This window comes from Mastigoproctus giganteus, chromosome 6 (assembly GCF_048544385.1).
Source record: "Mastigoproctus giganteus isolate SK-2022 chromosome 6, ASM4854438v1, whole genome shotgun sequence".
Lineage (NCBI taxonomy): Eukaryota > Metazoa > Arthropoda > Arachnida > Uropygi > Thelyphonidae > Mastigoproctus > Mastigoproctus giganteus.
The window spans coordinates 229,937,602-229,964,826 of record NC_143580.1 but is presented as its reverse complement, the minus strand read 5'-3'; the positions used below and the strand labels follow the sequence as shown (position 1 = coordinate 229,964,826).

General features: G+C 34.8%; 1 protein-coding gene across 1 annotated transcript in view; it reads left to right on the top strand.

Annotated features, from left to right (window-relative positions):
- Positions 1-27,225, top strand: part of RyR (Ryanodine receptor) — an 841,404-nt gene that overhangs the window by 353,370 nt on the left and 460,809 nt on the right. Inside the window, exons 48-49 of the mRNA XM_090376454.1 lie at positions 12,113-12,187; positions 22,238-22,313. Coding sequence (XP_090232580.1) covers positions 12,113-12,187; positions 22,238-22,313 — 151 coding nt within the window. The remainder of the gene's footprint in view (positions 1-12,112; positions 12,188-22,237; positions 22,314-27,225) is intronic.

The window sequence follows — 27,225 nt, the reverse complement described above, 5'->3', positions numbered from 1 at the left end:
TCGTTTACGCTGACTTCAATAATATGCTAAATTAGGAATTGATTTTATAAATGCCAAGTTAGACTCTAATGACTTGTTTATAAATTATTTTGATTCTGATATAGAACGAGTAATGTTAGCTGTTATTCCTACTGATTTAAATGCAATTTGCAAATTTTCTGTGGTACACATTTGCATAATTTTCATTGTCATATATAGTAAATGTTGGGAAGTTACTCCATGATGATCAGATCTACAAATTTCACTCGATGCCATTATAAAGGGAGTAATTTTCAATCCATTTTTAAATTTTCGTGCATGTCCCAAATATATAGCTGGAAAAGAAAGTTCTGCATGTATATCAAATATGAAACTTTCTGGAGATGATTCCGGTGCTATACATAAATATTTATCTTCAGACCATAATAATACCCCAGTGGCTCACATCTGGTGAGTATGGGCTTGGCACACCCAGGGTCCTGAGCTGGATATCATCATTCTTCTTTTTCTTGGTGACTCCCTCTACTTTTCTCTCTCTCTCTCTCTCTCTCTCTGTAATTCAGAAAAATTTTTTTTGGCTGGTGCAGCATAAGCCTCAGGCTTCCTTGCACCATATAACTAATATTAATAATAATAATAAGCCTAAAGATGAAGATACAAGAAACCCGGCGTATTATAGGCCAATCACCTGCCTCTCAACAATGAACAAGATCCTGACCAGCTGCATAACCAGGAAGATATCAGACCACTTGGAGAGTCAGAACATAATGGCCAAACAGCAGAAAAGATGCAAGCGGCTGAGCAAAGGTGCAAAGAGCAATTAACCATAGATTCCACGGTTATGGAGCAAGCCTACAAGAAGCGCCGCAACATGTACACAGCCTACATTGATTACCGCAAGGCCTTCGACTCCGTGCCTCATAGCTGGCTAATAGAGGTGCTGAACATTACAAAGTCAATCCGATAGTGACAAACTTCCTAGGAGAAACGATGGCAAAATGGAGTACCACCATTAGGGTCGAAAACATCACAACCAGGCCAATCCCCATCAAGAGAGGAATCTTTCAGGGAGATGCCCTGAGCCCATTGTGGTTCTGTCTAGCACTTAACCCACTATCCACCATGCTCAACAGTAGCAAGTACGGATATAACCTCAAAGAAGGAAGAAAGAACCTGTACACCCTCACCCACTTGACTTACATGGATGACATCAAACCCTATACGGGAATCGAGAAGCATCTCCAGCAAGTACTCCAGATCACCGAAGAATTCAGCAATGATATTAGGATGGAATTTGGTCTAGACAAATGCAAGACTCACGGATTGCACCAGGGAAAATTAGTCAACCAAAACTACTAGCTGCAGACTGGCAAAGAGGTCAAAGCCATGGCAGAGGGAGAGGCCTACAAATACTTGGGGATGATGCAGGCTCAGCATTTACACCACAAGAAAATTAAGGCCTGCCTGACCAAAAAATACCATCAGAGGCTCAGAAGCATGCTGAAAGCAAAGCTGAATGGAGGGAATACAGTTAAAGCCATAAACACCTATGCAATCCCAGTGCTAACATATTCCTTCGGGGGTCATAGATTGGACTAACACTGAGCTGGAGGATATCATGAGAAAGACAAGGACAATGATGTCCAAGAGCCACCAACACCACCCGAGATCTGCCGTGGAGAGACTGACAATTGCCCGGGAAGAAGGAAGAAGGGGCCTGATAGACCTCATTGAGCAACAGAAGACAACGATAGTTAACCTGAAGGATTACTTCCAGAAACACACAGCAGCACTCCACCAGGCCACAAGGAAGATAGACATGGAGTGTTTTCTATGCCCATCTTTCTAGCTTCGTTTGCCACTCCCAACCAGGAGGTACAAACGAAGCTAGAAAGATGGGCATAGAAAACACTCCATGACAGACATTACAATGATCTCCATCAAGATAACAGAATAAATTGCTTCTAATGCATGTCTCATGAGTGGGACACTCTTCCCCAAGACTGAAGCATTCATGCTCGCCATCCAAGACCAGGTAATCAACACCATAAACTATAGAAAATACATCGCCAAGGAGCCTGGAGTGTCTGATGACACATGTTGACGATGCCACCTGGATTCAGAAACGATCCAACACATCACCACAGGGTGCAAGGTGATCACCCAGACTGAGTACACTCATAGACACGACCAGGTAGCCAGGATAATACATCAGAAGCTAGCAAGCAAATACCACTTGATAGAAGAAAGTGTACTGTACTACAAGTACAAACCCCAGGCAGTACTAGAGACCCCAACCTACAAGCTGTACTGGGACCAGGCCATAATAACAGATAGACAATCCCGCACAACAGACCGGACATAACCTTTGTGGACAAGAAAGAAAAGGCTATCTGTCTGATTGAAATAGCAGTACCTAACACTGGCAACCTGCAGAAAACCCATGGGGAAAAAATCAGGAAGTACACAAACCTAAGGCAGGAGATCAAAGAGATGTGGCATATGCAACAAGTAACGACCATCCCGATCATCGTGTCAACCACAGGTATGGTGCCAATGACCGTACATAACAGCCTAGCAGTGATAGGTCTCCCAGTGGACACGTATAAAGAACTCCAGAAAGTCGCAATCCTGAACACCTGTAGGATAGTCAGAGAGTTCCTTGACCAATAGTAACACCAGAATAACAACCACCACCCTGTACTAGTATCAATACCCGTCATGAGGTGGAACCCCCAATCAGGGAGAAATAATATAAAGAGCAATAATAATAATAATGTTTGTTGTTGAATTAACAATAGTTCATCATCATTGTTGACAGGTTTCACAATTTCATCTGAATTTTCCTGTTCACTATCATCATTTGTCCCCAAGAAATCTTCACTCACTTTTATGCTGTTGAATTTATACAAAGGTGAATTTATCAAATACTGTAACCATATTTTTGCTATTTTCTTCTGCACACATCCTTGTAGATATGATGTTTTATATATGAATATTTGTTTTATATGTACATTATTGGCATAATCATCATCTAATTCTCTAGGTAATTGATGAACCATCGTATTTACATTAACTGGTACATTTATTACTTGTCCAATGATCCCATATTGTCCATGTTCATAACGTAAACAACGAATTTGCATAAAGGGTAATCGTGGTGATATCAGATGCTCAGTTACAACACCCAATGAAGGCAAATCAGTAGGATATATTGGATATATAAATCCATTCAATGTTGCCATAGTTGGTATCCTTCCCTCTTTTAATGAAATATGACATGTATTACACGTCATGAAAGTACTCACTTCTTGTAAAGGAAATTCATTTTGAAGTAATTCATATGAAGTTGTTGTAAATGGTTTCAAATATAATTGAAACCATAAATGATCACAAACATTACAACTAAATCCAAATGGGTTTTTGTACACTAGTTTTTCAAACTCACTATCAGCTTGTGTAGACACTATACGAATGTAATAAGGAATCTCATTATTAGCCATTTCTAATTTCGCTTTTTTTGTGCATGATATTCTTTCATTCGTTCTGCTGGTGTTTTAGATTCCTGATAAGTATCAGGCATAGTAGAACTGTGTGGTTGAATTTCATTATGATTCGGAATACAGCAGACTCTCGATTTACCGGGATTGGATTAACTGGGACACTTCAAGATTCCAAATTTAAAAATAAAAAAATAAAAAAAAATCAACCAGAAATCATAAAATTCAAGTAATAAATAGGTATAAACCTAGTTGCAAGATGTTTTGCAAGTTGTAAATAGGTGACAAGCGGCATTATAAGTCGTCATTGGGAGATTAGTGTCCCTATTATCTTGCAACACCCGCTGTCTTCACACTTGCCGCTCAAAAAAAACACAAATGTTTAGTTTGTTTTAGTGTGTTGCATTGATTGTTGTTTTCCGTTGCACCACAAAAAGACAAATTTTGTTTTGTTATTTATGTCAGGGATGTCAAATTTTTTTTTCGTTCGCTTTCAGTTAAACAAAAACTTGAAATTATTCAAAAGTTTGAAAACGGTGCATCCGTTAAATCTCTAATGAACCATTATAATGTTGGTGACCAAACCATATGCAACATCATAAAAAATATAGGAAAGCTATTAAACTTAAAATTGACATCGCAAAAAATAAAGGGAATCATCATATTAGACACGTGAGTAGTGCGTGGTAAGTTTTTTTAATTTTTTATCTATCGCCATAATTTTTTACGTAGGTTGCTGAACAGTTTTCAATACAGTAAGTCCCTGACTTATGCAACTACAGATTACATAATTTTTTTTTTTTTAGGATTGTAAAATTTAAAACAAACAAAAATAATAAATAAATAAAATAAGAAATCAATAATGATGATCACAGCATGCACAACTTGCACAAGCGAGATACGGAGTAACAAGCAAAAAAAAAAAAAAAAATAGGAAGGAAGAGAAGATTCTTACAATTTATTTATGGATTTTTTTTTATATGACTGAAGATTTCAGTGAAAGGGACACACATTTCACCATAATAATGTAAAACCCACAGAATTCCAGCTATTGGTATTTTTGCAAATGCAATAAGATTGAGTTTACTACCCGTTTATAATTAGATGCACGAACAGAAAAGCCCAATAACACGAAAAGTGCAAATTGTTTTATGGCAATGACCTCCAGAAATGGGCTTTAGCAAAATGTTAGCTCGCGCGGGGTGATAATAGTAAGTTTTCGCCTTAACCCTGTGAAGTTCTTTACAGAAAATTTCATTTTGACTGTTATCATGCTGCCGAATAAGAGAATAGCAGTACTAGTAAATCTACCAAGAAAAGGAAAGCAATCGATTTGGATCAGAAAATTAAGCTAATAGGGATGTATGAAATGGTCAAACATTAACAAGTATTGCGCTGAATTCAGATTTGTCAATAATAATATAGTAGCAATATGCTATTAGTCTTTCCCGAGTTATGTAAAACTCGATGAAGTAAGAAGACCTAGAACGTATCTCTTACGTATGTCGGGGACTTCTGTATTTTTGGATTAACTGGGAAATCGATTATCCGGGATTTGTTTTTTACCATCTATCCCGAAAAATCGAGAGTCTACTGTAGTTTGAATTTCTAATTTCCTTTTCTTCCGTTCACAATATTCCTTCATTATTTCAGCTCGAGTTTTTTTGGGTGCAGTTTCAGAAGTCCCAGGCACAGCGAAACACTGTTGCTCAATTTCATCTGGATTCACATTTCTGTCCAACTTTCCTTTCTTTCTTTCACGATATTCCTTCAAATGCTGGACTGTAGATTTTGGCACAGTCACTCGTGTATTAATCATTATGCTGATATAACGGTATAACGTAGCACGCCACTGCTCAATTGTACTTGTTGCATCACTGCACTTGTTGCGTATATTTGAGTTTTCTTGGGTGCATGCGCTGTACTTGTTACGTTACTGCACTTGTTGTATCACTGCATGCAACAAGTACAATGCATGCACATCGGGTTTCGTGATGATTTTATATAATGATTTCTAGGTAATATAATAGTTTTTTCCAAATAACGCCAGTAAAGATGTTTTTAACATCAAAAAAAAAAAAAAAAAAAAAACTCATTTCACCAAATCATTTGCATATCAGCAATCTCATTAGATTGCTGATATGCAAATATGTCTCCTATTCTGTAAGGGGGATCAATGGGTGAAATAAGCAATTACAGACCTGTAAACTTCACCTCTGTTCCATAGAAAATAATGGAGTCAGTGGTTAAAGAAGTATTGCAGGATCATGGCAGGGTTGTTAAGGACACTACTGGCACTATGCTGCTGCAACAGGATCTGGAAAGGTTGAGCAGATGGGCTGAGAGGTGGCAAATGAAGTTTAACATTGATAAATGTAAAGTACTACCTATGGGAAACAGCAACTCCAGAGCAACGTATCAACTCTGCGGTACTACACTGACAGTGGTAGAGAATGAAAAGGACCTGGGGGTAATTGTGCAGGCAGATATGAAGTTCTCTGAGCAGTGCAGATGGGCTGCAAGAGTAGCTCATGGTGTCTTGTCAATGATATACAGGAATTTTTGACCACACCTTGAGTACTGTATACAGGTCTGGAGGCCTCATTTCAAGAAGGATGTAGAGCTGCTGGAACGAGTACAGAGAAGGGCAACAAGATTAGTGAATGAAACAAAGGGTTGCTCTTACGAAGAAAGGCTTAAGTTTTTCAAATTACAGTGTCTGGAGACTAGGCACCGGCGAGGTGATCTGATAGAAGTGTATAAAGCGTTGAATGGTTTGAGCATGCTCAATGCTGACAGGATTGTTCCTCTTGCTCAGAATAATCACCTGAGAGGGCATAAATTCAGATTGAGGAAAGACAGATGTAGGATAGATGTGCAGAAATTTGCCTTTAGCCAGTGGGTAGTTGGTTGCTGGAACAGACTTCCATCCCTTGTTGTGGAAGTTGATAGCCTAAATAAATTTAAGGCTCAGTTGGACAGGTATTTCGAACGAACGGAGGGGTGAAATGGAAGTGTTTTTTTTTTTTGGCTGATGCTGCATAAGCTTGCTTTCTTGCATCATATGCCTATGCTAATGCTAATCATTTTGATAAGAAAGAAGTTATACAGAAATCACAGTATCAATTTGTTTTAAGTGGAGATCTTTCTTGACCCATCTGATTAGCTATCATGATTCAGTAACAAAGGAATTGAATGCAAAAAATAATTTTGATATCATATACTTAGATTTCAGTAAATATTCTGATACATTTGAGTAAGCTTTTGATACATTTGTACAGCAGTCTGTTATATTGAATATAGCAGATTGCCATTCAAATTGGACCATGTGGCATTACGAGAAAGCTACTGCTGTGGATAAAAGAATGACTAAGTAGTAGAAGACAGAGGTTGGTTATAAATGGTCACTGCTCTTCTTGGAATAATGTCATTAGTGGAGTCTTTCAGGATTCAGTGCTGGGCTCTTATTGTTATCAATACAGTGTATATTGCTTATTGTGATTGTTGATAATGTTATCATTCATTCAATGTTATCAGTTTATAAAGTCTCAATCAGCTGTATACTAATAGATAGAAAAAAATTCCATTTATTGTAATCAGCACTTCAATTTATGTTATTGCTTTTATATCTTGTTGCAGTTTATGCATGTTTCAGTAGAAATGATTGAGTAATATCCTAATTTGCTCTTGAAATTGGGCACATTGCTTGTCTAGTTACTGCTGTTGCTTTATTTAGTTTGTATGGTTGTTGATGTTATTTACTCCATGAAAGAAAATATCTGCACTACTACCAATCTGGCTATTTTACAATAGAGCATTAACCCTTTTTTAATTTAATTCCCAACTTAATTCTTGAGTTTATTATTTTCTTTATTATTTGTTTTTAATGGTATGTGTGGATTTCCAGAAACATTAAAGTATTTTATATTGCTTGATTTTCATGTTTTCTTTCTTTCCATTTCCACCTTTTTATGTATACATTTCCATTCTGCATCAGTAAACAACACTGAACAGCTGCATTTGTATTTCATCATTTTTTGTTTTCACTTAAGCTGTGTCTTAAATCTGTCACCATAAGTGGCATCCACTTGATTTATTAACAGTGTTCATATAGCCATATTGAGCTTAATGTCTAAGTTTGCAGATGATACAAGGGTTGGCAGGAAGGTTAATGATAGGAATCAAGGGTATACTACTTAAGAAGACCTAGAAAAATTAGGATGGATTCAGAAGTGTAATTGTAGTTTTTGACATTAATAAAGGCATGATATTGTGCAAGAATATTTTATGATAGATATTCTAGCAGTATATGGGCTTTTAGAAATTTGGCACCTGTAAGAAAACCTTATTAAAGTATTCAAGGCTTTAAATGGATTTGAGTAAATTAAATTCTTGGCATCCTTACTCTTTCTCAGACACTTTAGAAGATATAAACTTAAATTCAAAAAGAATAGCTGCAGGACACATGCAAAAATTTGCTTTCGGCCAAAGAGTAATTGATTGTTGGAACAAACTACCATCTGATATTATAGAAGTGGACAGTTTGAATAAATTTAAGGAAGAATTAGACAAGTTATCAAGAAGGGATTGGAGAGGGAAGTTGGGCAGTGTGTGTGAGTTTTTTTTTTTTTTTTGGCTGATGCAGTATAAGCTTCTGCATATCATTTCCACTTATTATTACTAATTCCCAAGAATTTATTCAATTTTAGCTTTTCTGTGTCCAAATCAGACAGCTGTGGCTAATAGGTGTGAGATTTTCTTCTGATTTTCAAAGTTGTTTTCTTACCACCATATATTATAAATTGTGTCCACAATTACTTGGAAACAGATAAGGTATTGCAACAGCTATTTGAATATATGTAGACAGTTCATAAATGGACACATTATCTGAAATGACCTTATAACATATATATATGTGTAACTAGGGCTCTCTCTCTCTCTCTCTCTCTCTCTCTCTCTCTCTCTCTCTCTCTCTCTCCACTGCATGAGAAGCTGCATCTCAATTATATAGTATATACACCTTGTGATTTGCTGGTCTTGAATAGCCCAACATATTATTAGGTAGATATTTGTATCTCCATGATGTGCAAATATACAAAGTAATTCAAATCAAAGCCACAAAACCAATGTAAAATGCATACATGCAAAAACTGATGATAATCTTGTGTCAGATTATTGATCAAAATCTTTTGAAAATTCCAAATACCAACAGCACTATCTGCTGGCATTATTTGGAAACAATCATTTTCAACATGGTCACTTCCTTGCAGTCACACAGGAAAGTAGGTGGAGATGTAATCTGTAATCCAATTTTGAATGCAGAAGAAATAAAGCATGCTGAAAAATATTGCAGAATGTTGGTTCAGTATGGCAAAATATTCATGTGTCAACAGCAAGTTTACAAGTGGGTGAATAAGTTTAAGATCAGGATTGAAAATGTTGAGGATTTTGACACTACACCAAATTGTCATGATGTGCAAGGTCAGTTCATACTATTGTTAGCATGGAGTTGCACTTTCATAAAGAATGTGCTTTATGGATTCATTGGCACTTGATAGTAGAGGAGTGATGAATTAATGTATGTTCCATACATTTGCATGGAACATACATGACGGCATTTGCATGAAGAATCTGCCTTCTTTGAACACACAGTGGCCAGAGACGAAGCCTGAGTGCACTGTTACATGTCTAAAATCAATCATGCAAGTTCACTTTCTTCAGTTGAGGTGACACTATATGGTTTATCTCAACCAAAGAATGTCCATAGCCAAGCATCAGCTAGTGAAAATATTATTGACTTTATTCTGAGATCATGAAGGAATGATTCTGAAGCATTATGTAGAAAGAGGAAAGGCAGTGACAAATAACAAATACAGCAATACCCCCCCCCCCATAGCACTGATAATTGGTGCCAAAACTATTCCATGTTATGTGAAACCATGCTGATGGTGGTATAATTATAATGGGTTTTAATTGAATGTGTACCAGAGAAACAGTCTATAAACAATTGTAATATCAATAAACCATTTGCACTTGATAGCCAATTAAAAGGATTTGAAATTTAAAAAAAAAAAAAAATATTGCAAAAATTTTATTAATGAAAAGGTAACATCATGAGAGATGAGAAAAAAGCTTTAAAAAAGTAGTTGTTTATTTAGGTATGTCAATAATGAATTCTGGTGAGGCCATCTCTTCTTTTTCTCGGCGTACAAGTCTTTGTAGCATCGAATGCCATCTTGTAAAATTTGCTGTATCTTGATGCTATGTTCAACATTCGGATCTCCATTCGTAATTGCCTTGCAGGCCATGTCAACCCCCCAAAAAAACTTCTCCAGTTCTTCTGTTGAAAATTGTTTTGGTGGCACTTCAGTGTTATCCACTTCAGAATTGTGTTCCTCTTCTTCATATGCAGTTTGCTCGTTAATTTCAAGGAGAGTTGCATCATATAAGTCGCATGTGAGTCAATGCAGTCATGTACATTGGCAGTGTCCAAAGTTTCAAATCCCAAGTCTTTTCTGACCTTCACAATGTCTTTGGCAATTTTCTGAATTTGCAATTCAAAACCAGTGAAATCTTTGAATAGGGCAAAACATTCTGCCAAACAGGATGCATGTTTTTAGCAGTGATTTCTAGCCATGATGCAAATATATTTTCGATCATATTTAAAGGGGTAAAAAATTTATTTTGAAATGAAAAGTTTGAAAAACTATCATGTTGTCTCATCAGGATGGAATTAAGAATACTGAACACTGTTGCATGTTGCAGCTGACTGCCCGAAAGGAGCTATTGTCACATGTGCATCGTAGGTAGTAGAGTTGGCACCGCAGCATATATGTACCGTACCTAGGGTACAACAACGCAGCATATATGTATAGTACCTGTCTAGGCTATTGAACGAATTTTAATATGTACAGTAAATTTTTGACTTAAACTTAATTGGAAACCGTGTTATAGTGAAACCCGTGCTATTTGAAGCCATGCTAAGTGGGGTATTGCTGTACTGTGATGTGCTTCTGAATTAATTAAAGTGACAAATTTTAAGAAATGTGGTTTGCCATCTTCAGGTGTGCGTTCAGCATGATAATGCTCAATCTCACACCATTCATTCTATAGTGAATCAGATATGGCAGATCAAATTTGATATATTAACCTTCTTCCATATTCATCAATCTTGATTATCATGATTATTAGGATGTTACTTCTCATCAGATGAAAAGAGGAAGGTAGCAGTGCATAATTTTCTTCAACACCAACCATAAAACTTATTCTCTTAAAGAATCCAGGCATTAAAAGAAGTATATCAAGTGAAACGGGAACTACATTGTTGATCGACATGCATAATTTTCTTGTTTTGTGATGTACAACTTTTATTTAACTTTTGTAGTTTTTTAAATGACTTTTATGTATATTACTGTATCAGATAATTGACTTTAAGTGGCACCACAGCCATTTAATCTGATAATAAATTATACTAGTTGTGATTGCCTCTTGTACATACAATTCTATGCTCAGAACTTATACAAAAATGAATTCTCTGAAATGGCAATATAATGTTACATAAGGTCAATAGTATTCTTTCAATATGAAAACATCTTTGGTGGCAACTACTAAATTTTCGGACTGAAGTAAAACCGATTAGTAACAAAAATGCAAGATGGAAATGCTTACATCACTCCTAACTAGTCTCTGACATTGAACTGGCTTATCTGCTTCCACTATGCCTCACTTTTCCTACATCAGTCGCTAACATTGATTCAGTAGAATAAGTAACGGGCGTGGGCATAAAACATTACATTGTTCATAACTTTTGGTTCAGAGTTATTGTTGAAGAATTCAAGAATACAAATATTTCACTTCCTGCACTAGTGAAATGGCACCTCCGTAGCCAGGTGGGAAGGAGCAGCAGTGTGTAGCACACGCTTCTTGATTAGACCGGGGTTCTAGCCCGTCACCGCCAAATACAGAGGATGCGGAAAGGTCAGAGAATGACCACCGCATATCCCGGAGCAATATGGCCTTAGTTGCTAATGCTCCTAAAAAAAAAACAAATAACAATAACAATAACTAGTGAAATATTTGTATTGTTGATCTTATTGTTGACATCACAATCAAGATATATGAGCTTGATTGTGACATCATACTGTTCTATAAATGGATTTCTCTAAGGTTTTAGCTAAGCGATATAAGTTTCCTATTTAATATGTATTGCAATCTCAATTTGATGAAATTGTGAAAGAAAATAAATGTTTTAAAATGTTAAACATATTCAGATTCTTTTCATTCCTAAAACCTTTTAACCTCATCCAAGCCAAGGTTGTTTTCACATAAAATAAAACATCTTTCATGCATACAAGGCACACATGCTATTTTTTTTTATATAAAAATCATTGTTTTTTTTTTTTTTAACAATAAAATATATTGCAGCTCATATTTTGTAATATTTTTATTATATTTTTTCAAACTTTATTTATTTATATGAGTTTTAAGAATGTTCTGTATATTTTGTTACATTTAAATGTGTATTTTGTAAATGTGCTTTTTTGTATATAAGCATAATCACAATGATAAATAAAACTTCTGATATACAAATAAGTGTTGCTAACATTTAAAACATAATTTCTTTGTTTTATTAGTCTGGTGAATCTCCTCATGTCTACACTCCAGAACCTATTGATATGAGTAGTTTGACCTTAAGCAGGGAGATGCAAGTATGTATTTAATCCATCTCTTTATTTGTGAACAGGTAATGATTATATTGGAAGCCATTTTCAGTTGATATATTTTGAAAAATTTATTTATAAATGTAAATAGCTGTTACATTTTATTTTACTATTTCACAAACTTTTATATATTCAGCTGTATGAATGCATTAAATGAAATTATGTGAAAATTAATTCAGAAAATTTCATCCAGGTGATTAACATGGTTAATCCACATCCACTATAATCAGGTTTTGGTATTTTTGTTTCTGTTTTTGTTTGCTATGTTGATTAATCCTAATTTGCTTTGGTATTTCATGTTTCATTTTCTGTGTTTTGAAACTTGTTTTTTGCCTTTCTTTCACAATTGCCTTTGGAACTTACATTGCTTGGCATTCTGAAGATAATGAAAATAACACACAAAACTCATGTAAATATATGGTTATGTTTAACATTTAATTTGATTAATGAAATTGTATAGAATAACCTAAACAAGCTCTGAACAATCCAAGCACAATTATTTGTCTACATTTTGTAGCTACTTTGATAGCCCTCTTCAAGGCTGAAAGGTATTACAGCTCCATTGGCATTAGTCTTAATATTTTTTTGTTTTGATTTTGAATTAATTTTATTTGAACATAAGAAAAGCTTTAATGTTTCTGTAGTTCTATATTTTATTTTTTCAATTCATTTCTCAATAGTAACCTTTCTAGATTGAGTTTCTTAACAATATCTGTACTCTGAGCAGTGAGTTTCTCCACTAGCAGTTGCCTCTGTGGAGTTAGTTTCTTCATGGAATTTGGAAAATTTGGAAAAAAATCAAAATAATTTGCATAAGTCCTTTTAAATATTAATTCATTCTTATTTTGACATAGTTGCCCAATATTAGAGGAAAATTAAATATTTCAGAAATTAAATCTTTTTTTTTTAATCGTAAAATGTCTCTGTAGAGTTAATTTCTTCGTGGAATTTGGAAAATTTGTAAAAAAATCAAAATATTGTACATAAGTTCTTTTAAATATTGATTTATTGTTATTTTGACTTATTTGTTCAATATTAGAGGAAAACTATTTCAGAAATTAAATCTTTTTTTTTTTTAAATCATTAAAAAATTTGTAAAATGACTTATCATTACTTCTGTTTCAATGTAAAGCTATCTTGTACACCTTTTATATAATTATTTGATTCAATTTCATCAGCTTCTGGACCTGAATTCTAAAAAATTTCTACTTTTGTAAGCCAAAATCATAAAATGGCCTCTCCTCTTACTTTAAAATCTATTTGTCTGCTATCATTTGTTACAAATAAATGGCAGCACAAAAATAAACAATTATTTAGAAACACAGATAAGTAACAACAGCAGCAGCACTTACTTTAAGGAAGAGAGATCCCAGGTCAGGATGTCCTTTCTCATCATATGGCACTGAAAATGCCAATTGATGATTAAAATTTTGCAAAATGACCATAACATTATTCTACAGACGTTAGCAGATGAGCTCAACATCAGTATTTATCATATTTCATGAGTTGTGAGTATAATACTCATATTTCCTGAATTGCAGAGAGTTGGTTCCTTGATATTTAACTGTTACCATCTACTGCTGTCAAGGCTACAATGTAGCTGAGTAGTCAGGGGCAAGAGTGCAGTAGCACACGCTATTTGAGTGGACTGGGGTTCAAGCCCATGACTACTAAATACGATAAACGTTTGCATTGACATCAGGTGAAGGAAATACCAAAAATAAAACCAAGAGCATCAGGCCTCGCCTGATGGCTTGTAAAAATTCGGCTGGACATATCAATATGGAGGAACGACAAGTGTTCCATTCATGTCGCTGATCCCTAACTGGGACAAACAGCATGGATAAAACTATATACTGTTGTCTGTAGTTTTCCCCGTGTCTCAAGTGAACATTGAAGGTCATTGTCATATGAACATTCACACCACTCATTTTCTATGGCAGAACTAATGAAGTGTTCCAGAAAGTGCTTGCCAATGCTGTTTCTGTAGCAGCAGCAATGCTGACAATTATGTTTAAATGAAAGATGTTGGGGAAGGGGGGGATACTAATTTAAAGAAATAGACACAAAAAGTTCTTAAATATATATATTTATTTATTATTATTTTTTTTTTGCAGTAAATCATTCCAGGAACTTTTAAGGCATATCAGCTTTCATAGTGCATTAAAAGTAACAAAAGTGTCATTCAAACACAATTTATTTAATGATTTTTGTTTAATCAGATTGAACAGCCTAAAAAGTTTTACTTTATCATTTTGAGAGCATTCAGTATGTGATCCTCTCATAGCTCAGAGAACATGTAAGCAGTAATCCATTTCAACATTTGATCATTAAAATTGGCAGTGGCTATCATAATGTAGTTCTTTGACTCATGAAGGTTACATATTTCTCTATGGAATACACCATGTCATATTATAGGATTGCAAGTACAGTCTTAAAAGTATTAAATGACTTCTTCCTATGATATGTTTTAATTGTGTGAAATGTAGCTTCATCATAAAAACAGTGCATTTTGTGAACCTAGTATCTTTATGAATGCAACCAAACATGATGCAAATTGCAATATGGAAGAACAATGTGAATCTAACTAAATCTGACAAGAAATCCATGGATAACATCTACAGTGATCTTTATGTGCAGAGAATATTCTCATTTCACCTGATTCAGGCTACAGGAAATTAATTATTTGGGGGGGAGTCAGAATTATCACGAACCAGTATTTTTGGACATTTTTAAATATCACACAAGTGTTTTCTGATTTTATTCAGATTTTCACTTCCCAAATTTTTCACATTCAGAATTTCCAAATAACTACATAAAAGGAAAACATATAATAAAAATTTAGTACTTTCATTTTGAAAAATGTTACACTGTGACTGCTATATCGAGAATTCCTTAGACAGAAAATTTACACGTTATAGTTGGTTATATTTAATAAGATGAATATAATGAAAATATAATACATTAGTGGAAAATTAAAACCAAGAAAATTTGCAAGTTGTGCTCATGATTTGGAGCAATAACCAAACTAATTTGGATAGTTCTAATCCAAACACCCTAAGTCCAGACATATCTTTCCCTGGAACTGGAAGTAGAAGTAGATAAATCGATTCCATTTCATGTGCTTATCACAAACTCACACAACACCATTTCCATTTATCACAAGTCCATTCTCAGTGTGGCCTGTGCTTGTTAACAGGAGAAACTGTTTTTACAGGGATGGGATGCACTTGAATAGAAGGGGTGCAAGAATTATTTGCTGATGCAATAAAGGCAGTGAAAAGTGGGTCAGAAAACTGCTAGCTTGGGAGGGGATACACAGACTAGTAGTTTAACTAGAGCCACAAGCAGAGGTGACTAAAATTTTGCAAAATGACCATGACGTTACTTAACTTACAGATGTTAGCAGATGAGCTCAACATGAGTATTTATCATATTTCATGAGTTGTGGGTATAATACTCATATTGTTACATGCAGCAACCTGGAAAGCAAAGTGTCTGGGATTTCAGGTCCTGCTGTGGGTCATCATGGAACAAATGAATACATAGGCTGGGTTAGGGTAACGAGGAACATGTGCATAGCAATAGTGTACATACTAATACACATCAAATTCAAAAAATAAATAAATTCGATGATTTTGAAGTATTGATTAAGTCATCAAATGCAGGAATAGCGGAGGTATTGTGTCACTCAGACAACAAATTCAAACAGCAAATTCTAAATGGGAAGTATTCATGGAAGTAATCAAAGAAGCCAGTAGGCTTTTCATACCAACAAAGAAATACTGTTCAAGGCTTAGACCTAAATGGATGTCAGATGAACTATTGAGACATGTGGCAGAGAAGAAAAATGCATGGGATGCATACAAATTATCAGGTGATATAGTAGCCTACAGTAGATATAAATTAATATGTAATCAAGTCACAAAGGAGGGTAGGTAAACTAAGACAGATTATGAGAAGTCTCTGGCAAAAAATTCAAAGAAAAACAGCAAAGACATATACTTATATTAACAGTAGAAGGAAGGGTTTGAATCACATTGGGCCATTTGATGTCTATGGGTTAACTGTTGATGACTCTGCTCAGATTACAAACAAATTGAATAAGTATTTTGCATCTACATTCACATATGGCAAATTGTTTCGAGAAGAGAATGCCAGAAGTTTATCAAACTCTTAACAAAGAGCTAAATGACTTTGTGATAACTGAAAGGAAAGTGGAGGAAAAATTGTTGAGGACAGACATAAAAAAGGCACCTGGGGCGGATGGTATCTATCAAATTACATTGTGACAGGCAGCAAAGGTGGTAAGCAAACTCTTAGCCATAATTAAGAGAGCATCCTTGGATTCAGGGGAAGTCTCTATGGACTGGAGAAGTGCAAATATATCCCCAATTCATAAAGGGAGATGAAAGGCAACACAGACCTTTTAGCTTAACATTGTTCCAAGGAAAATAACAGAATCACTGATTAAAGAAGTTGTTGTTTGTTTGTTATTTGGCTTTTTAGGAGCATTAGCAATTAAGGCCATATTGCTCCAGGGATATGCGGTGGTCAATTCCTGACCTTTCCGCATCATCCGTATTTGGTGGCCACGGGCTTGAACCCTGGTCTAATCAAGAAGCGTGTGCTACGCACTGCTGCTCCTTTCCACCTGGCTATGGAGGCGTCATTAAAGAAGTAATGCAGGACTATTTGGATAGCCATGCAATTATACTGCAATCACAGCATGGATTTTTCAAGGGGTGGTCTTGTCTAACTAATTTGATCAGTTACAGTGATGCAGTGACCAAGGAACTGGATGCAAAAAAATAATTTTGACATCATATACAATCAGTTCTGCTATAATGTGCATTTTAACAATGCAAATTTGCTCCAGCACGACTGATTTATTAGGAAAGATGCCAGTATAATGCAATTTTCACATTGGCTCCTGTGTGATTTCATCTGCAAGTAACACCAGATGAATATAAAATCCGGCACCAATCTGAATGTAGTGATCTGCACAGCAATACATACAAGGTTACGAAGCTTAAAAAATATCAAACGTCAAATCTGTGACAGTTATATTTCCCATTTACTGTAGTTGTATTGGTCGGAGACATGCTGTTGTCATTCGTTGTATTCACAAGATAACACGTGATATTGTGGACCAATTCACGTTTTCAGGAACTCACATTTTTCTATTTGAACAAATATTTCATGAGGCTGGACAGTGTGAGCAGAGGAGCACATTTCTGGAGATCACTACCATAGAACAGGAAAAACAATATGAATCCCAGTTTATTGGGCTTTTATATTAGTGCGATCTAATTATAAATGGGTAGTAAACTCAATCTTATTGCATTTGCGATATTACCAATAGCTGGAATTCTGTGGGTTTTTATGTTATTAAGGTAAAATGTATTCCTCTTCCATGAAATCTTCAATTATATAAATAATTTTTCAGAATATTCTCTTCATTCCTATTTTTTAAGCTTTGTAAACTTGTTACTCCGTATCTCATTTGTGCAATTTGTGTGTGCCATGTTCATCGTTATTGATTGCTTATCTTTTTTACTGTTTTAAATTTTACAGTCTAAAAAAAAAAAAAAAAAAATTCAGTGAACAGAAATATCAATTAGTATACATATATTACAGTATTAATTAAGCTATGTATGTAAGCATACATAGTCACTGACCAATACAAGGTATCTTGTCAAGATAAAGTGCTATATTTACTGTAATGTTTATTTATTTATTAGAAATTTAAGATGTTTAAACCTGTGTTAGCAATTTTATTGGGTTTCTAACTTTTTTCACTGTTTTACTTACCAAACTGAACATTTTTTTTTTTTTTTTTTTGAGTGCTCTGCCCCTATCCTTATTCTTCTCATGAGCCCTGTTGTTTTTAATGCATGAAATACCATAATGCGGAAATTTTTAGGAACACATGTACTACCTTAAAGCAGAACTGACCGTACTTGGATTTCAGGAAGGCTTTTGTTACTGTTGCACATAAAAGACTGCTGTACAAACTGGAGCAATGTGACACTAAGGACAAGTTACTGCTATGGACAAAGGGATGGCTAAGTGGAAAAAGACAGAGAATGGTTATCAGTGGCTTCTTGGACTAATGTTATAAGTGGAGTTCCTCAGGGTTCAGTACTGGATCCATTGTTATTTTCAATATTTTTCAATGATATTGATGAAGGTATATCAGGCTTAATGTCTAAGTTTGCAGATGATACAAAGTTTGGTAGGGTGGTTAATGACAGTCATCAGGGTGAGATATTGCAACAAGATATAGGAAAATTGGGCAGTGGGCTGAGAAATGGCAGTTGAAGTTTAATATTGACAAATGAAAGGTGCTAGATATGGGTAGCAGTAACCCCAGAGTAACTTATGAACTGTGTGGTAATGGGCTGATTATATAATAGGAAAATTGATTGGGCAATGGGCTGAGAAATGGCAGTTGAAGTTTTACATTGACAAATGAAAGGTACTAGATATGGGTAGCAGTAACCCCAGAGTAACTTATTAACTATGTGGTACTTGACTGAGGGTAGTGGAGAATGAAAAAGACCTGGGGATAATTGTGCAGTGAGATATGAAATTCTAGGTCCAGTGCAGACATGCTACCTGGAGAACTCATGGTGTTTTGTCAAGGGTATACAGAAACTTTGTTAGCAATGATAAGGAGGTGTTATCCTTTTGTATAAGTCCATGGTTAGGCCACATCTTGAGTACTGTATACAAGTCTGGAGGCCTCACTTTAGGAAGGATATAGACAGTGGCAGATTAAGGTCGGTTGGGGCCCCCGGCGCAGAAGAAAATATCGGGCCCCTTAAAAAAAAGAGAGAGAGACAGGGAAAATAAAAATACATGTTAATACATGTATTTTTAATTACATGTATTAATGTGTACGGTTGGTTATAAATTTGTTCAATGCTCCTTTCTGTTGGTTGGCAACTTGCTCGTGTCTTTTTTTAATTTGTCTTTTTTTAGCCCTTGATAGATGTCGTTTCATTTTTCTAGTTACCATTGGTAGCCTACCAATGAAAAGAATGTTTGTTCAATAATATAAAATATAAGAGTCTGAATGATTAGAATACAAGAGAAGAGATTTTTCGTTATAGTGCAATAAATTAATGATTAATTAAAATTCAAAAATTATTCATAAACTACGAAAATCCAGGCGCTGATGTAGCAACAGGAGTTAATTTTATCTTAATATAATTTCAACAATATACGATATACATGTATTTGCGTATATCGTAAGTCTGCACTGCAGGAGAACCTTTGTAAGTACAAAGTAGCAAATACGATTCTATTGCTCCAATGAGCGGTAGCGCAGCCGCGCGGGGCCTATGCAGCGTAGTAATGAAATAATGAAAATAAGCGATAAACATACTATCGGGTTTTACCGCTGATTGTAAACTTGTACGTAATTAAAATTGCACATATGAAACCAAACTTGTTGTCATTAGAAAAAAGTGTAAAGTTGGAGTTTTGCGGGGCCCAGGGCGTGCGCCCACCGTTAAATCCGCCTCTGGATATAGATCTGCTGGAATGGGTGCAAAGAAGGGTAACCAGATTGGTGAAGGGAGCAGAAGTGTGCTCTTACCTAGAAAGGCTTCAGTTCTGTAAATTGCAGTATCTGTAGATCAGGCACCTGTGAGGAGATCTGATTGAGGAGTTTAAAGCCTTGAATGGATGGAGTAAGCTAAATGTTAATGGTAGTCTTCCACTTGCTGAGACTATACACACATGAAGGGCCATAAATTCAGTTTGAGGAAGGTTATTTGCAGGATAGATGTGCAGAAGTTTACCTTCAGTCAGCAGGTGGTTGACGGTTGTAACAGGCTTCCATCTCTTGTTGTGGATGGGGTGAATAAATTCAAGAGAGAACTAAACAAATTCTTGAAGGGTATGAATGGGTGAACTGTGTGTGTGTTTTTTTTTTTTGTTTTTTTTTTGGGCTGATGCTATATAAGCTTGCTTTCTTGCATCATTTGCCCTTACTACTTCTACCACTACTACTATAGGCTTCCTTAATTTCTGCTTCCTTAATCACATCTCATTGAAATCTTACACTGAAAACTTCCAAAATCAATCTGTTGTCTACAAAACCAATACAACTTGTTGAGCAGCTTCTACTTGACAAAAATTACACTAGGCTGTTAAAAATAAAACATTATGTAGGCAGCCATAAACCACAGTTTAAGGGCCTCATGGCTCATCACAAAGAGACCAAACACCCAGGTACATCACTCTTTCCTGTCATTCTGGTATAGAGAAAAATTCACCAGGACAGCAGTGAGATATAACACAAAATCAGATTTCAAAGGAAGAAACTAGACAACCCAAGAGAAAATCCACAACTCCAGATATCAGGAACATAGTCTACCAGATCTCTTCTCACTGCAACAGGGCTTACACACATCAAGAAAATGAAAGAGCACCTTGAAAGAACATGCCAACCACATAAACCTAGCAACATCTTGCTTTTTTGTTTCCCTCTGTTATGCTGCTTTAAGCCACTACATCGTGAATGGTCAATGCACTCAATTTGAAAAGTACATGCATTTTGGCAGTAGAGCTGCATCAGAAAGAGATTTCATTGAATCATACAAGAATCCGTCTATATCACCATCATTAACTGGAATCGGGGATAACCTTTGGCACCTATTCCTATTTCTGCCTCCCCCCCCATATTGTTGTTAGTTTACAGTTTGCCTAACATAGCAGCAAGTAACAATTCTTCCAACACCGGGGAACCCTACACCTTATACAGTTGAGAGGCCAGTTGTGCTAGTAAAGAAGAGAAAGTAAAAGACATTTTTTACTCCTTAAAAATCTGAGCTGCACATCAGGAATTCATTACAGTGTCACCTCTCATCCATTAGGAACCTATCCTTAACAATAATCTTTGTTTCAGAACTCATTGTAACCCATTTGCAGTTTCTAGCTGAATGTTAAATTTTAATTTCCTCAACAGTGTGAGTTCTTAATTCTTCTTTTTTTGTATAAATAGCTAATGACATAACTAAGTTCAGGGTAAAAGTCTCAAGCTGTGAAAGTTGAGTTAACTTCCAACTGAAAAAGTCCCCAAGATTTTACCATTGGCATTAGTAGTAGTGGTATATGGTGCAAGAAAGCAAGCTTATACAGCATCAGCCAAATAAAAAAAAAATCCCCCAATTTCGCACATTCATTCACTCCAAAAGTTTGTCTAGTTCTGCCTTGAATAAGGGTTGTAATGTTAAATTTAATAAAAATTTAAATAATATTGAATTTCTGTTAAATACCATCACCCTATGCAGTGATATGTGTGTTTTAATTATGTGAAATGTAGCTTTTTCAGAAAAAACAATGCAGTTCATTAACTTAGCAGCTTTATGAATTCAGTCAGGCAGTAGAGTGCAAACTGCATCCTTTTCAGTTTGTCTTCCAGTATTACTGCTTGAAATAAATGAAAACTATACTCATATATGGAAAATCTTATGGAAGTGTAGTTAAGATCAGTATTGTGCTGGCTGCAGTCCAGATATATTTTGTGAGCTTTGCTGAAATACTTCATGTGCACAGTACACATTTTTCTCTGCTGTTGAGGAATCCCATCTCCCTTACAATGCAAACGTGCTACCAGCTCTTTGACCTGTGAATACCATTGCCCTTTCCATACTTCCAGTGATTGCATTTTACCAGGGCTTCTCAAACTTTGCAATACCAACCCCCTAAAACCATTAATGAATTTGTGTGCCATGCATCTCCATAGGTAAAACTAATGATTTCATTTGGGTCAGAGTCAGGAAAGAAATAAATATACCTTTTAATAATTGAGTTTGAGTTGTGCAAGAAATAAATATGCCACTAATTAAATTTTAATCTATATATCAAAACATTGATAGAACCTTACAACTTCATAAAAGAAAACCAATACACTTCAAGTAATTTAAGTAATTTATATAGCAGTTTCTACCAAAATTACTATAAAATTATTTTGGATTTGATTCTGTAATTTTTTTTTTAGTTTTCTTTCTTTCTTTCTTTTAGAACATGTCAGAAAGATTAGCAGAAAATGCTCATGATATATGGGCAAAGAAGAAAAAGGAAGAACTTGATGCCCAGGGTAAGTCAGGAGAGTCTTAAAAGGAAAGTAAAATCAAAATTTGTGATGGCAAACTTTGAAAAAAGGATAATGATGATTTTCTTATATACATGTATATCACATGTGTACACATATTCTAGAATGTTTCTGTTATCAGAAATAAATTTAGTATTGGTGATGATTTAGTTTTGCCTTCAGTTTTTTACTAGGTTTTTAACATAGCTATTTCTATATATGGTAATAAATTTACTACCTACTGGGACTTTGGAATTTCAGAATTCAGTAAACAAATGGAAATTTTGAATTATTGATTAAGTTAACTTTTTCATGTGCTGCCATTAGCTTTTTTGTAATGATGCTTGAAGATATATTGGTAATTTTATATGTTTCAATATCATTCAATTTCTATTTTAATATATCCAAATAAATTTTTTTGCAAATTATATTGAAGTTGTTATTAGCTTTATCTGTGCTGTGGTAACAAATTTATTTTGTAACTCTAATATTTTTATTTAAACATTTCATATTGTATTGTTTGTAGTTAGATTTGTACTGTATATTATTTTTGAAGCTTACCATAATGTAATCCATAGTGGTGTTAATCCACCTTTGAAATGCTTCCATTATATTGTATTATATTTGTAGGCAATTTGTATGTAGACTGTAATAGGTTCATTCTAATAGAACTTTGGATGATAATCCTAATAGGCCTAAACTTCATTCCTTTTTCATGATTTCTCTCATTATATCATCCTCAACTATATTAAAGATATATCGTCCTCAACTATATTAAAGATATATCATCCTCAATTAAAAATATATCATCCTCAACTATATTTATTTAGAAATGTTGGGCAGATGGGCTGAAAAGTGGCAACTGAAATTTAATATTGACAAATGCAAAGTACTGCATATGGCTAACAGTAACCCCAGAGAAATGTACCAACCCAACTGTATGGTGTTAAACTTAGGGTAGTGGAGAATGAAAGAGACCTGGGGGTAATCCTCTTGCTGAGATTACAAACCTGAGGGGGCATAAACTGAAATTGAGGAAAGACAGTTGTCAAATAGATGTGTGGAAATTTGCCTTTAGCCAGCAGATAGTTGGTTGCTGGAACAAACTTCCATCTGTCGTTGTGGAAGTTGATAGCTTAAATAAATTCAAGGAAGAAGTGGATAATTTTTGGAGTGACTGGATGGGTGAAATGGGAAGTTTTTTTTTTGGCTGATACTGTATAAACTTGCCTTCTTGCAAGCTTATATAGCATCAGCCAATTAGCATTAATAGAGCATTAGCATTAGTAGAGGCATCATATGCCTCTGCTAATGCTTTAGTGCTAAAAGTCATTTGTTAATATTTGCTTATAATGCAGATCTATAAATGTTTTATATATGATTTCTTGAAGAAACAAGGGAATTCAAATTTATTAAAGTTTGCAACTGTGTTTTTGTAATTGCATATAGCCAATCCAATAGGTTGTACATAACTATGTTTAATCTGTCAATAATTTTGTCACTAGGTAAATATTTTATGGCTTTATCGATAAATACCATTTAAATTGATGCCAAATATCTGATTCTGATATGTTATTATACAGAGTTCCTTATCTTTAATTTCTGGTGTATCCTATTTTAAATTTAATTATACCTTCATAATATGCTTTAAATGCACACTTCTAAGCAGGTATCATAAGCACATCTTTTGCTGTGTTTTAGCATGAATAGAGTGTTATGTGTTAATTTAATGTTAATAAGATTGCTATTCCATTCAGTAAGCAGTGTCTCAAAATTATTAAGGGTTTGGGAGGGACTGGCTGTGATTAGCATTAGTAGAGGCACACAATGCAAGAAAGCAAGCTTATGTAGCATCAGCGAAAAAAAAAAAAAAAAACTCCAATGTCACCCCTCCATTCGTTCCAAATACCTGTCCAGCTCCTCAACCTTAAATTTATTTAGGCTATCAACTTCCACAACAAAAGATGTAAGTCTATTCCACCAATCAACCACTCGCTAGCTAAAGGCAAACTTCTGCACATCTATCCTACAACTGTCTTTCCTCAATTTGAATTTATGCCCTCTCAGGTGATTATTCTGAGCAAGATGATGAATCCCATCAGCATTGAGCATGCTCATACCATTCAAGGCTTTATGCACCTCAATCAGATCACCTCACAAGTGCCTAGTCTCCAAACACTGTAATCTGCAAAACTTAAGCCTTTCTTCATAAGTGCAACCCTTTGTTCCATTCACTAATCTTGTTGCCCTTCTCTGTACTCGTTCCAACAGCTCTACATGATGCATGATACATCTAATATGTTTTTGTCTACTGTAGTAAAATTTTTATTATTCTTTAGTGTTTTGCCCCATATAGCATTAGCATTAGTAATGGCATGTGATGCAAGAAAGTGGTATATGATTCAATTGCTTATATGGCAATTAGCCAAAAAAAAAATAAATAAATAAACACTTCCCATTTGTCCAGTTCTTCCTTGAATTTATTTAAGCTAGCAAGCTTAATTCCATCAACATTAATAACTTGCTCAAACATTCAAGGCCTTATACACCTCATCCCTCATTCCCTCAATCAGATCACCTCATAGCTACTTAGCCTCCAGATGCTGCAATTTGCAGAACTTAAGCCTTTTTTATATATTTTTAGTTAGCTGAAATACAGCATAAGTGAATTGCTTGGTGTTAGTGTAGGTGAAGTTTCTGCCATTAAACCCATTGTTTTGCCCATAAGGGTATAATAATTTATAGTGCAGTATGAAGAGGTCTTCCTTGATTTCCATTTTCACTGTGTGTTTTCTTTTATAGTTATGTTGCTAAACTTGTGTTTTTGGAAGTGCTTTAGTTCGATCTCATTGGTGTATTTATCTGAATCTTTTGCTGTATTATGCCTTTCTCCATATTTTTTAATTTGTGATCTGCATAGGTTTAATCTTAAATACCTTCATTTCCAGGCTTCTTTGTCCAATGTATTGCACTCCACATTCCTTTATGCAATAAAGAGTTCTTCTTCTTTCAGCTAATTATATATATACATTTTGCATATGGCAAAAAAACACCATGTGTGCCCTGTACGCACGAAAGATGTTTTATTTTATGTGAAAACATCCTTGGCTTGGACAAAGTTAAAGGGGGTTTAGTGTGAAAAGAATCCGAACACATTTAACATTTTAAAGCATTTTTTTTTTTTTTTTTTCAACATTTTCATGAATTTTCATGAATTTTCATGAGGTTGCAGTACATGTTCAATAGGTAATTCACTTACAATGGGTTTGCAATAGCTAAAATATGATACAAACTTGAGATTGTAAAGAGTGTAAATGTCTTTGAAACACAGCATCAATTATAGTTCCATGAATAGTAGTTGATACAGATATTTAACTCCAGGGGCTCACATCTTGTGAGTATGGGCTTGGCATACCCAGGGTCCTGATCTGGATATCATCATTCTTCTCTTTCTTGGTGATTCCCTTCTGCTTCTGACTCTCTCTCTCTCTCTCTCTCTCTCTCTCTCTCTCTCTCTCTCTCTCTCTCTCTCTCTCTCTCTCTCAGGGTAACTTGGGAATTTTTTTTTGTTGGCTGGTGCAGCATAAGCTTTAGGCTTCCTTGCACCATATGGCTAATAATAATAATAATAATAATAATAATAATATAATAATAATAATATAATAATAATAATAACTTGTATAAAGTATCTTGCATGGTAAATAAAGGATTACTCAACAACCTGGTCATTTCTACTTGAAATGCAAGAGTGGATGTAGTGTTTCTCAGTCCATGATAAAATTTATTTTCTCCATTTGCAGCAATAATGTAAAAATCATTGATATCGGTAATGCAAGATAATGCAACATATACTAGTTGTTGTTCTTGACATTTCTCATATTCGTAAACTCCAGAATCAAAAGTATCTCCCTGAGATTTATGGATGGTAATAGCACAAGCCAGTATTAGTGGAAAATGATTTCATTTAACTGAGATTGTTCTGTTGTTATTCAACGAAACACTTGTACTTCTTCTTGTGATTGGTATGGCTTCTAAATCGATTTCTCTAGCCATAACAAACCAACGAGCCTTTGTTCTACCAGGTCCCTCAAAGTTCAAGCTGGTTGTTGCAGTTGAAATCTTCAGTTGAAATCAGTTGAAATCTTCAGGTAATTCATTTGAACTCAAATCTTCTGGATCGAAATCTTCAGGAAGTTCTTGAATATAATTTTGTGATTCGAAGGTCCAGCTTTTTGATGAGAAGTCTATGTAGAAGGTTGATGTTGATCAAAATCTTGAGAAGCAGATTTTATTAAACTGCACTTTTTTTTGTTCTCTATGCTTTTGAACTTGTTCTTTTGTCGACATGGGAAGTTTCTTCGGTGGCTTTGAAGCTTTTATTCCTGCATATTTCTCTCGGCTTCCATCAGATGGAGTTTTAGTCATCTTTGAAATGCTTTTATAGGTATTTTTACAATTCAATAGTTAGCAAAATCCATTTGTGGACTAGTATGACATCATAACCAAAAACTACTGCAATAAGTTATTGTTTGTTGAAGTGATTGTTTTATTGTTGCATTCTTGAATCAAAGCCATTTAAATTTTAAGCAATGAAATGGTCTTGTGTGAAAGAATATTCTTTAATAAAATCTGCAGATTTTATTAAAGTCTGCATTTTTTCTTTCTCCATGTTTTTGAACTTGTTCCTTTTTGACATGAGAGGCTTCTTTGGCGGCTTTATTCTTGCATAATATTACTACCCGCTGCTTGCTCTACCAAATCAACATTAGTGACTGAGTTAGCAGCCTTTAGAAAGTGACATCATTTCCTAATCTTAGTATGGACTTACTCTACTGAATCAACTACTTACCCTACTGAATCAACGTTAGTGACTGAATTAGCATTGTTAGCATCATTTAGGAAGTGACATAATTTGCAT